Genomic DNA, 13,670 nt, shown 5'->3' with positions numbered 1-13,670 from the left:
AGTGCAAACAGTCGTTATCTATGGTGGGATACTTGCCCTGCACATGCGTTGTCTGTGCAGTACGAGCTGATGTTAAACTACATTACTGCTTTAACCATTGACCGGTCTGAGATCGTCTTATGAAACACACGCTTTGTTGTCAAGCACTATAACAAATATGTTTTGTTCGATCACATTGTTCTAAGTAAAGGATAATAAGCAATTGAACGTAAATTTTATTCACATACCTCTACGGTCAAGAGCGGCAACAGGATATAACATCTACACAAATGTGTTACAAAAGTGTCTGAGCGTTATGGATGAATTTGTTTAATACTACTTTGTAGAAATTGTTCCCAAACAACACTATTCGATATTAAAAGTGTATATCTTTAACTGTTAAAAAAATTATAATTATAAAAGTGTTGCATTATAAATGCCCTTTATTGTTCACAAATTTGAACCAATTGTATGTGTACGTCTCTTAGTAAGGTCATTTTAAACCTGTCAGAACCATACCTTAACTTTAAAGGAAATTTAAATCAGTTTGAAAGTGCATCATTTCATTAGTTTTATGAAAAGAAGTTAATATTAAGACTGCGTTCAGTTTGCTATGCTAGTGGATCATTGAGCAAGATTGATATGTTTTACAAGGCTACATACGTTATTCATATGTCTCTTAAATATTGTATTTTAAATTACATCGATTTAACGTATTCCAGGTCATTTGAATAAGATTGAAAGTGTAGTGAATCATTCTAAATTGTAATCATATTGACTGTAATTGATTGTGTATGTAACATATTTTACATCATTCTCATTAAATCGCTCCACCGTGCGCCGAATCGAAGGTCATTTTAATCACATCAACACTGTTTGCAACATATTAAACATTGGTACATATACTGGTTAAATGAACAACAATGAGGAACATTCCCTTGTATGTTTACAGTGTCAAGGAAATTTCAATGTAAATAATTTTAAGTTAATATTTATCCAAGCACCTGTGTGCAGTTTTCACCCATTTTCCAATCTGCGACAGCACAAACTCTTCTATCTAGAAGGAGTGCTGTATTGAAAGCAAAAAAGAGGAATTATAATGACGCTACATGTATGTAGCAATGTTTCTCACTTATAATTTTTTCACATAATTAAAGACAAAAACAGCTTCAGTTATCTACCATGTCCCTTATCCAATACAATAAATGTGAATACCAATAAAATGATAATAATACTATGTATAATTCACATGCATACACCTAAAATAAATTGCTTAAAATGGACGGAAATCAAATGAAATAAGAACGAACCGTGCATCAAACGAGAGAAAAACTCCATTTGAGCAATTAATTTGAGACAAGCCTTACATATGGACCTAAGACAATTGCACAAACAATACTTTTCTATTAATTGAAAAGCAACACAGTACAAATGCTATTTTAATATTTAGGTGTGGTTTACCTGCAAAAGTACACAATGCATTTCTAATGATTAAGCAGGGACGCACTAAACCTAAACTGTCCACCACAAATATATTTCATCAAGAGTACAATCCAAATCTAATTTTACCATTTGGATTGCAATCAACATTATTTACATCGGAAATTAATCAAATGCAAATCAATAGCAAGCATAGTTCTCTGAAGGCATACAGTATGCGAGCAATTTGCAAGGTTCACCGATGAATTAACAATAAAGATCGCTATTGGGTAATAACTACGTATCAGATAATTCGCCGTCAGTATAATGGAAATTGCCGATCCTTAAAATCATCATTTTCTAAGTAAGTATTTTGTTACGATAAGTGCTTTTTTCTATGTATATGGAGGAGGGTGTGTCCGCTAAGCGCAGTGGTTTGTTCATCCGCTGTTCACCTATGAAAAAGGATACAAGAACCGTTTCCGGTCGATGTGAATGTTGTTGCTGTTTGGATGTTAACCCTACCGGTTTCTTCCGGGTGTTTCGATTCGTCCGCAAGCAACCACACAGCACAAACAAACAATAAAATTACATATGTTTCAGTAAGAAAAAAATAGCTGGGCTTTGTGGCTATAATTCATTTTAGTAAAAACATTCGTGAGTCTAGTTAGTCTATATTAGGTAGGAGTGGTGAGACAATAGCAGGTTCTTTACACAAAGAAATATCAGGACTTTCATGACGTGGAAAGACCTCATAACCTTCTAAGTATACACACACGTAGAGGGTAGCGGTGGTTTCCGGAAAGCGCAGTGGTTGGTTTACGCACTTTTCACAGAAGCCAATTAGGTACGTTTAGCGCTTCCGGCGAATGTGAACTTGACGGGGGTCATCATACCGGAAACGTGGAGTTTTCTCATATTACAGCTCAAACCACATGTAAAAAAATGTATTTGCGTAAAAATCTACACAAATAGACGTGTTTTGAATTTTCAGCTTATCCAAACATCGCCCCATCTTATGCGAGTCTAGTAATAAGGTAGGAGAGCTAGACCACAGATCGTGTCCTAACAGTATACAGCCTAGGACGCGGGAGGACCTCATATACCTAAAGTACGCACGCACGTAGTGAGGTGTGGCCTATTCGAAAAGCCTTTTACGTGACACTATGTGTGCAGGTATAAATAAAGACAAGGGACAAAATTGTCACAAAACCAGGTTTTCAATAATAAAAAAGCCTGATAAAGGGAGACAACTGCAACTTAAAAATGTGCATTGCTACTGATTGTTCATCACAATTACCCCCCTTGTTTCAAAATCAATCTGTTTTTCGACCCCGTGACCTAGTTTTTGACCCGGCATGACCCACATTCGAACTTTACCTAGATATTGTCTAGATACACCTTCTGACCAAGTTTCGTAAAGATCGGATGTACACTATTTGAATTAGAGAGCGGACAAGCTTGTTCCGCCTGCCAAACAGCCCGCCACCCCGCCCGCATTAGCGAATCTAATAACCAGTTTTTTCCTTTGGAAAACCTGGTTAAAAAGCCTTTCGTTCAAGAATCGTAGCGCTGATGTTTAACAGGGATACGCCTGGTAAGTGATGTTGTGTTTCGCTTCAAATATGAACGGGTTTTAAACCCGAGACCTATAGGAGCAAATTTGAACGCGCTATTACTTTGACATACAGGCGTTAGGTTCAAATTAGTAAATCAAACGATGTCAGTACACTCAAGCTCCAAGTTATCGATGAAATATGTGGCTGGGAACGCAATGTTGACTATTCCGGCGCTGACGTCGTTTCCGAGAAAAGCGACTTTAAGTTGTGATTATCGTTTCGTGTACTTTGTCAACCAATTATTTAGCCATTAGCAATAGTTTTATTTTCAAGTATCTTCGAACCTACAGCAAGATTATTGAGCGAAAGGAATCAAAATTTACAATTTAAACTCTTCATAGTTTTAGCGACTAGAACTTCGAATATAAACTGTGGATCACATCATATGTGGTATCATTTTAAATTGGGTTTTATGTCTGCCCATATTTTCATTGTGATATTCTATTAAATAATGAAGTTGTGCAAGTTTTAATTTTACCCTATTTTTCACATACTTGCTTTCAGCCATTTTGGTTTTCCATAAAAACATGCCCTTTTCCAGTGGCATAAGCTAAAAAAGGGTGCATTGCATCATATCATAACCTATATTTTTCTAAAGTGCTAACTGTAATTTATTAAATCCCATATTTTCATTGTGATATTCCTTTGCATAAGAAATTTACACCAGATTTTATTTTTCCCATTTTGGGGGTGCACGCTTTAAGCCAAAAGTTGTTTCTATCCAAACTCTTCAGAGTTCTAGCGTCTAAAACTGACAACATGTACTATGGATCATATCATCAATGGTATCATTTTAAAGTGCAGACTGAGTTTTAAGGCTGCCCTTCTTTTCATTTTGATATTCCTTTAAATAATGAAATTATCCAAGTTTTCACTTGTCCTGTTTTCAGGTATTTGCATTCAGTCGCTTTGATTTTCCGCAAAAACCTTGCATATTTTGCATGACCAAAGGTAAAAAAGGGTGCATTGCATCATATAATAACTTATATTTTTTTGAGTGCTAATTGTAATTTATTAAGTCCCATATTTTCATTGTGATATTCCTTTGCAAAAGAAATTTACACCAGATATTATTTTCCCCATTTTGGGGGTGCATGCTTTAAGCCAAGAAATGTTTCTATCCAAACTCTTCAGAGTTCTAGCGACTAAAACTGACAACATGTACTATGGATCATATTATCAATGGTATCATTTTAAAGTGCAGACTGAGTTTTAAGGCTGCCCTTCTTTTCATTTTGATATTCCTTTAAATAATGAAATTATCCAAGTTTTCATTTGTCCTGTTTTTCAGGTATTTGCATTCAGTCGTTTTGATTTTCCGCAAAAACCTTGCATATTTTGCATGACCAAGCTAAAAAGGGTGCATTGCATCATATCATAACTTATTTTTTTTAAAGTGCTTATTGTAATTTATTAAGTCCCATATTTTCATTGTGATATTCCTTTGCATAAGAAATTTACAACAGATTTTATTTTCCCCATTTTGTGGGTGCACGCTTTAAGCCCAAAATCCGCAAAAACCTTGCATTTTTGCGTGAACAAAGATAAAAAAGGGTGCATTGCATAATATCATAACTTATAGTTTTTAAAAGTGCTAATTGTATATTATATAGTCCCACATTTTCATTGTGATATTCCTTTGCATAAGAAAATAACACCAGATTGTATTTACCCCATTTTGCAGGTGCATTCGTTAAGCCAAAAATTGTTTCAATCCAAACTCTTCATAGTTTAGCGACTAAAACTGAAAACATGTACTATTGATCATATCATCAATATTATCATTTAAAGTGCAGACTGAATTTTACGGCTGCCCATATTTTCATTTTGATATTCCTCTAAGTAAAGAAATTACACGTGTTTTAATTTGACCTGTTTTTCAGATATTTGCATTCAGCCGTTTCGATTTTCCACAAAAATTGCATATTTTGAGTGACCAAAGCTAAAAAAGGGTGCATTGCTTCATATAATAAATGATATTTGTCTAAAGTGCTGATTGTACTTTATTTAGCTCCACAGTTTCATTGTGATATTTCTTTGCTTAAGACAGTTACACCATATTTTATACACCCCATTTTGCAGGTGCATGTTTTAATCCAAAATAGGTGTACCCACTAAAACTTAAAACATATACTATGGCCTGTAACAAAAACTTTATTATTTTACATTCCAGATTAAAATAGAGTTTTATGGCTGCCCATATTTTCATTGTTTTTTTAAATAATGGAATTGTGCAATTTTTAATTGACCCAGTTTTTCAGACATTTTCATTCAGCCTTTTTGCTTTTCTGCAACAAAACTTGAAGACTGTTTTAAAATTGCTTGTTTTAAAATAATTATATCCCAATATGATTGAAATTATACAAAAATGAATAAAAAAAAATTGTTATAAAGAAATGGACTCATGCTGGCAATTCGAGGAGAACGATTATGGGAAAATTTTGATTTCAAGCATTTTGATGACAGTTGACAAAGTTTATGGCTAGTATTGAATGGAATTAAAGCTTAAATTCTACGTCTCTGATCATTGAAAACATGCTAGAAACTGGTAGCTTAGCTTTATCATAAGTTTTGTTAGTTTTATGAAAAGATTCGAACAAGCAGTATGCGTCAAGTTTGATATGGTGTTGGATCATTTAGTAAGATTGATATGGTGTGCTAGGCTACTTACATATGTTGATCAGATGTCTTTCATGCAGGTAAATTTTATCATATTTGTTTTGCAACAAATTGATACTAGAGCTTTGTCACAAACGTGACGAATACCTCCACATGCTGCATTGACACAGAATGTTTTGCATATTGTCTTCAAAAAAATACAGCGGACACCATGCTCAATTGTTAAAACGCACCCCGTGACCTAGTTTTTGACCCGGCATGGTCCATGTTTGAACTTGGCCAAGACATCATCTAGATACAACTTCTGACCAAGTTTCGTGAAACTAGGATAAAAACTACTTGAATAAGAGAATGGTGACACCATGGTCAATGTTTAACACGAACTAAGTGACCCCGTGACCTAGTTTTTGACTCGACATTACCCATATTCCAAATTGACCTAGACATTCATCTAGTTACAACATCTGACCAAGTTTGGTGAAGATCGGATGAAAACAACTTGAATTAGAGAGCGGAAATTTAATACCGACCGACAGACAGACAGACTGACAGACAGACAAGCTCACTCCTTTATACCCCCGTTTGTGGGGGTATAACAATCTTAATTTTTTTTATCCGTTCTTATCTCTGCACATTGTTAGATGTTGTTTCACATGGAACACCTCATTGCCTCATCTCCAGCACTGCTTGCGTGGCCGATGTATCGCATGCGAAATCTGATCTAATAAACGCCTTCCCACAACCACGACAACGTAGAGACGGATTACTCAAGATGTTCAATCGAAGCTCTGTCTGCCGATGCTTGTCGTTCCTTCCGCAAACCTGTCAACTGAACTTCTGTTGTCAGAATGAGTCAAAGAGATTGTATGGTATTTAAGGATATATGCGCATGTGATAATGCTTTTTGTCGTTTATTGCACATGTGTGTATTTTTTCATCTTGTGTAAAGTCATGTGTCGAATCAATGAGGACATATACCTTTCAGTTCAATGAATAGTGATTCATAACATTTTAAATATTTGTTCAAATACCTAAATAAATAGATATTTAACCTTATAGTAGCCAGTAAAACTTCATGTGTGTATTTGTGTATCATTACACATTTGCGTGAAATACCATCAGTAGAAACTGAGGTGTACACTTCAAAAGGCATTGTTGAAAAAAGCAAACCAGCGAAGTATGGTGCTCTTATTTTTTGTATTAACGCGACGTTATTTGTTGTTTCATATGTTCATTTCAGTAATTTTATTTTATTTTCAAAAAGCAAAAATGATGTGATACATAGAATACAATGTTACAAGTTTTGCTAACAAATTTGTTTATTTGCATGCCATGAAAACTTGAAGCACTTGCCAAGGATTTCTAAACTTCACAAAGTAATGTCATGATAAACATTCTGACAATGATTTCTAAAGATTGAGTCATAAATGTGCTTTTAGAGGTTTATGGTTTCTCTAGGGTTTGATGCACATGACACTGATTCAGCCTGGCCTAGATAAGTTTTAATAAACATTCTTGCCAAGTTAAAGCGAGTTGCAACAACCATGTTGTAGGAAGAGACCATGTGACCCAGATTTTGAACACACATAACCGAGATTTTACTCAGCCGAAAAAGTGTCAAGATGTAATTAAGTGTTTATAAACTTTTTGATGAATATTCATAAAGCAAAAGAAGAAATATTACATTGCCAAGACACAAACATTTAAAACTATTCACCAATTAATGTCTATTTGAGTTTGAAAGCTCTGTCTGTAGATAAGCTAGCTCCACACAAAATAACAACCCAAAACCTTGACCCAAACTAAAGTTATTGAGTGAAAACCATTTTTTTATTCAATCCCATACTAGTTTTGCATGTAAGCTAGAGATAGTTGTTACTGCATGCAAACGCTTACCTGAATTTCCTATATGCAGGTCAGAGTTTGGAGCATCGTCAATTGCATAAACCATAGAGGCAAAACACAGTTTGAAGTTTTAAATTGAACACGTACCTGTAGCAGACAATGTGATATGAAGATGTTGTTTTACCGGTTTAACCAGAGAAATACACACCTTGCGGTCAACATTTGGGCGAGTAGTTTATTGGAAAATAGACAACCTAAAGGCGTGGCTACTACTAGAGAGGTAACATGGTATGCTTAGATTCAACCTAGTGACCAAGTATTTTGATCCATGTGACCAAAATTCCAACTGAAAAGAATTATTGTCAAGCTGAACATTATTACCAAGTTTCATTAATATTTAGTCATTTAAGTGGTTTCTACAGTTGTCAAGTTATTTTGCGAAGGTTTGACATGGTGACCTAGTTTTTGGAAGCATGTGACCCAGATTCTGACTAAGCAACAATATTGTCATGTTGAATATTGTTACAAAGTGTCATCAAAATATAGGCTTTTAAGTAGCCTCTAGAGTTGTTACATTGTCTTGTTCTGTTGACCTAGTTTTGGTACAAATGTGACCACGACTTAATCTAATCTAGATACTTCTAAAATTAACATTCTAATTTCATATTGAGTCATAAATAAGGCCTCATGAATTGTTACAAGGCTTTTCTAAGATTTGACCATGTTTATAGGTTTTGGACGCATGTGGCCTAGTTTCAAACTCCGCCTAGATATTGTCAAGGCAAACATTCTGACAAAGCGTCATTATAAGATTTAGTCATACATGTAGTCTTAAGACAAGTAGAAGGGTTTTTACAACATTTGACCCAGTGACCTACTTTTTTAATGCATGGTACCCTGATTCAAAAGTATCCTAGGTTAAATAAGGATTGAGTTATACATGTGATTCTAGATTTATTGTAAGTTTCGTGAAAACTTGAGCAGTAAATCTATAAATTAACAATGAAAGACAGACATCAGATAGTGAGGTGTGCATAGAAAACACAACAACAAAACAATGCAGTACAGGCACACTTTTGCAATTTAAATGTTTTCTATTCAGAATAATCCATGACAATCCAATTGACAAGACAGCAATTTATTAGTTATAAGGAATACAAGTGTAACAAGACAAAATTCAGATTTAAATGTACTAAAAACAAACACACATACAATATACCAGACTTTCTTAGGAAGTTTTTTTTCCAGCTGCAACATAAAAATCATTGTACAAATGCACAGTAAATATACCACCACAGCTGCAGGTGAACACTTAACTGAATGTTCTAATGACAAGGAGCCAAGATAGATTTATGTCATCATATCATACATTTACTTTAAGTCATTCAATGACCTAAGAATTAAACTCTTTGAATACCTGATCCAGATTCTAACTTAACATATTCATTATCAAGATAAATATTCTTACACAGTTTCATCGAGATTGGGTAATTCATAAGGCTCTTTTGTTATACCCATGTGACCCAGACTAGAACTAAACATAGATACTGTAAAGATACCAGTTTTGATACAATTTCTTTCATATTACGATATAAATGAGGCCTCTTAAGGCGTAACAACGTTTTTCTCGGACTTGGACCAATTTTTTGTATTTATGTTACATGGATTCAACCTCAGCTTAGATATTATTAAGATAAAACATTTTGACCAACTTATTGAGTCATTAATGAAGCTTTAAGACTAGAAAGAAGGTTTTTTTCAGATTAAATCTGGTGACTTTGTTTTAGATGCATGTGACCCAGGTTTGATCTCTGCCTAGATATTGTTAAGATAAACATTCTGACCACTTTGAATCAAGGTTGAGTAATACATATAATTCAAGACAGGAAACAAACATTTTCTAAGATTTGATCTAGAGACCTTTTTTGGTTATCATTTGAATTCATTCAAGGTATGGTCAACAAATAATCTGTCAAACTTCCATAAACATTAAGTGGTAAGGAGCTAAAAATTGATGACAAACATAAGATGCCTACAATAGCTCACATTGCTCAGGTGAGAAAATAAATGACAGTTACAAAACAATACCATACTGGGATACCTTTGCATTATATGACTTTTATTCACAATTGTTAGGAAAAAAATGCTGCATAAAATATTCCATATATTTAAACTAACACAACATACACTATACAAGTCCTTTATAGTGAGTTTGTTTTCAAAGCGCCATATAAAAATCATACACACATATACAGTCAATATGCTGTCATACAAACATACAGTCAATATGCTATCATACACACATACAGTCAATATGCTATCATACACACATACAGTCAATATGCTATCATACACAAATATACAGTCAATATGCTATCATACACACATACAGTCAATATGCTATCATACACACATACAGTCAATATGATATCATACACACATACAGTCAATATGCTATCATACACACATATACAGTCAATATGATATCACAACAGCTCTTTAACACCAAAGTGAGTGTTCTTGTGACAAGAAGCAAATATCAATTCAACACAGGGGTCTAGCTAGGCTCAAAATTTAGGGAAAAGTCACTTCTCTCTAAAGCCAAAATAGGGAGAATTGGTAACATATTTGGGAGAAATGTACATTTGCGTATAAAACCAACATTTTCCTTATGTTTCATTGATTGTTGATATGATTGTACTTTTAATTACTTTTTTCCCTTAACAGGTGTATCAAATAAACTTCAATTGTAACAAGCCAGTAATGTTCATAATCTTTTTACTTCCTTGTTAATTTTAAGCAATTCAACATTAAATCAAATTCATATTTTGTTACAAATATTTGTTTTAAATTAAAAATTCATTTAAAATCTCATTTTACAGCGGAGATTCCAAATCTGACCTGTAAATGAGCCCCATATTTATTGCCAGTGCTAGGTTACATCTTCCCATTTGATCATTCCTTAGTATTGTTTTAATAGGCCATTTAACGAGGCAATTATTCAAGGCATCATCTATTAGCAATTTCAAGAAGTGTAATAGCTCAAGACTGTTCTTTTGAATGTTTAACTTTGCATGACCAGTACATGGGTCACTAATGGCTGAGAATCCTCCTGTGTCCATTTCTCCACATCAAATTGATTTTAATCTGTCAATGTTTGGCACAAAGTAAATCATTAAAAGGAGGAGAAGTCACTTGGCCTTCATGAAATTAATGTGTGAAGTGAAGATTAATTTGGCGAAGAAATCGCCCTTTTCGCCCACTCCAAAGACCCCTGTCAACAGACATTTACTTAAAGTCACAGTCAAACACCTCAGGATTTATCCTCTTTTAATTTGTGACCCAGATTCTTACTAAGCCTTTTGTCATGATGAACCTTCTAATCAAGTTTCATCAATATTGAGTCATTTATGTGGCTTCAAGATTTGTAACATTATTTTACTAAGATTTGATCTTAAGTGACCTGGTTTCATTATGATAAATGCACACAGTTACCCTGGTTTGAATTGAAACTTTATACTGTCAAGATAAACATTCTGATCAAATTTCTTTCATATTAAGTAATAATTTAAGACCACCTTTATGGCAACAAGTTTTTTTAAATATTTAATATTGTGACCTAGTTTTGGATGCACATGACCATGATTCAATCTCAGCCAAGATATTGCAAAGAACACTATATATGACTACGTTTTATCCAGATTGAATTAAAAGTTTTATTCTACACTGGGAACAAATTTAGTTTTTTTTTATTAAGATTTGAACCCATTGTAGAAATGTGGCCTCTTGAGCGGTAATGTGCTAAAAGTTAACGACAAACAACAAATGACAAAAGACAACAATGTCTCACAATGAGCTCATTTGAATTAATAAAACACAATAACAAAACAATACCGTACAGGCATACATTCGCAATACTTATTACTTTAATTCAAAATTTTATGTTACAATTTAAATTACAATCAATTGTAAGGAATACAAATGCTACACTACAAATTTCATATTTTACATGTTAACAAAACATACACAACATACTCTTTTTCAGATTTTAAATGCACACAAAATTAACACAACATACAATAATACAGTCTTTCTTGGTGAGAGTTCATATCCAGCAAAATCATGGTACACAATATACAGTCAATATGCTACCACAGCTGCACTTGAACACTGAAATAAATGTTCTCATGACATGAAGCAAAGATCAATTCAATGTCATCATAGCACACAATTACCTTAAGTCACTGACCTAAGAATTTAACAAAATTGAATTCGTGTCAATATGCACTTGAAAATTTGCTTGCAATTTTAACAGTCTTGTACACACTGACCCAAATATTGAAATGTTAAGAGTTGGTATTAAAATGCCTGAGAACGTGTTTCCAATGTTACCACATGCTAAGTCATAACGTTTCTATGACCCAGTTCTAAATCCAAAAGGTCTGCTTGAGATGCAAGACACCTCAGCAATTTTACCACTGGCTGTTAGTGACAGTTATTGACCCAACGTTTTATGTCCCACAGTTCTATTTGACATTTTATATCCAACAGTTCTATTTAACTTTTCATATCTTACAATTCTATTTTACCTTTTATATCCCATAGTTCTATTTGAAGTTTATATCCCATAGTTCTATTTGACCTTTAAAATCTAACAGTTCTATTCAACTTTTATATCCCACAGTTTTATTTGATGTTTTATATCCCACAGTTCTATTTAACATTTTATATCCCACAGTTCTATTTAACCTTTTATATCCCAGTTCTATTTAAACTTGTATATCCCACAGTCTAATTTGACCTTTTATATCCTAAAATTCTATATAAAAAACATTGTATATCCCACAGTTCTATTTCACCTTTTATATCCCATAGTCCTATTAAACTTTTTATATCCAATTTAGGTTTAATATCCCAGGGTCATATTTGAGATTATACATCTCGTAGTTCTATTTGATGTTTTATATCCCAGTTGACTAGTTGACCTTATACATCCCATAGCTCTATTACACGTTTTACATCCCATAGTTCTATTTCACATTTTATATCCCATATTTCAATTACATGTTTTATATTCAAAAGTTCTATTTGACGTTTCAAATCCCATATCTATATTTGATGTTTTATATCCCATAGCTCTATTTGATCATTTATATCCCATAGTTCTATTCAACATTTTATATCCCATAGTTCTTTTTCAAGTTTTATACCTCAAAGCTCTATTTCATGTTTTATATCCCATAGCTTTATTTCACTTGTATATCCCAAAGCTCTATTTCACGTTTTATATCACAAAGTTTTATTTCATGTTTTATATCCGATAGTTCTATTTTACATCCAATAGTTCAATTCCACGTTTCATATCCCATAGCTCTATTTGATGTTTTATACTCCATAGCTCTATTTCACGTTTTATAACCCATAGCTCTATGTCATGTTCTATATCTAAAAGCTATAAAATTTCACGTTTTATATCCAGTAGCTTTATTTCACGTTTTATATCCCATAGCTCTATTTCATGTTGTATATGCAATTGTTCGATTTCACGTTTAATATCCAAAAGTTCTATTTCATGTTTTACATCCCATAGAACAATTTGGCCTTTTATATCAGATAGTTCTATTTCACATTGTATATCCAATAGTTCTATTTCACATTTTATATCCAATAGTTCTATTTCACATTTTATATCCAATAGTTCTATATGACATTTTATACCCCATAGCTCTATTTAAGATGGTTATTGTACCAACGTTTTATAACCCACAGTTCTATTTGGGAAGGTGCTGACGGAAATGCAACTTAAGATTGCTCTTGCGGTTAAATTTCTTCCCGCACACCTCGCATTCAAATGGTTTTTCTCCAGTATGGATGAGAAGGTGTCGTACAAAGTCGTTGTGTATCTTGAAGCCTAGACCACAATACTGGCAGGCAAATCGGTACTGATAACCATCCGTTGAGTGTGAAAGCATATGTCGATTCAATGAGCGCTTGTGCCTGAGGATTTTTCCGCACAACTCACATGGGAATATCTAAAAACAAGAATATCCAAGAAATATTGATAAATTAACCTTTCCTCCAAAAGAAGCGAAGTGACAATGGACTTTGCAACCAACATAAAACCTGAACAGTCTGCGAGTAACTTGCAGTCTGTTCAGGTTTTATACTGTTTGCTGCTCATCAGTATCT

General features: G+C 33.6%; 1 protein-coding gene across 4 annotated transcripts in view; it reads right to left on the bottom strand.

The window, feature by feature from the left end:
- LOC127871938 (myoneurin-like) overlaps positions 1-13,670 on the bottom strand; it is a 235,836-nt gene that overhangs the window by 139,593 nt on the left and 82,573 nt on the right. For 2 of the 4 annotated variants that reach the window (XM_052415217.1, XM_052415220.1), the window contains exon 6: positions 8,545-13,513. The exons of 1 other annotated variant lie outside the window; for it this stretch is intronic. In XM_052415217.1, coding sequence (XP_052271177.1) covers positions 13,253-13,513 — 261 coding nt within the window. In that variant the 3' untranslated portion in view covers positions 8,545-13,252. Of the gene's footprint in view, positions 1-8,544; positions 13,514-13,670 lie in introns of those variants that run through there. One more of the 4 variants, XR_008045627.1, reaches the window with a different exon arrangement.

Source organism: Dreissena polymorpha, chromosome 3 (assembly GCF_020536995.1).
Source record: "Dreissena polymorpha isolate Duluth1 chromosome 3, UMN_Dpol_1.0, whole genome shotgun sequence".
Taxonomy (NCBI): domain Eukaryota; kingdom Metazoa; phylum Mollusca; class Bivalvia; order Myida; family Dreissenidae; genus Dreissena; species Dreissena polymorpha.
This window is presented reverse-complemented; position numbering and strand designations above follow the sequence as displayed.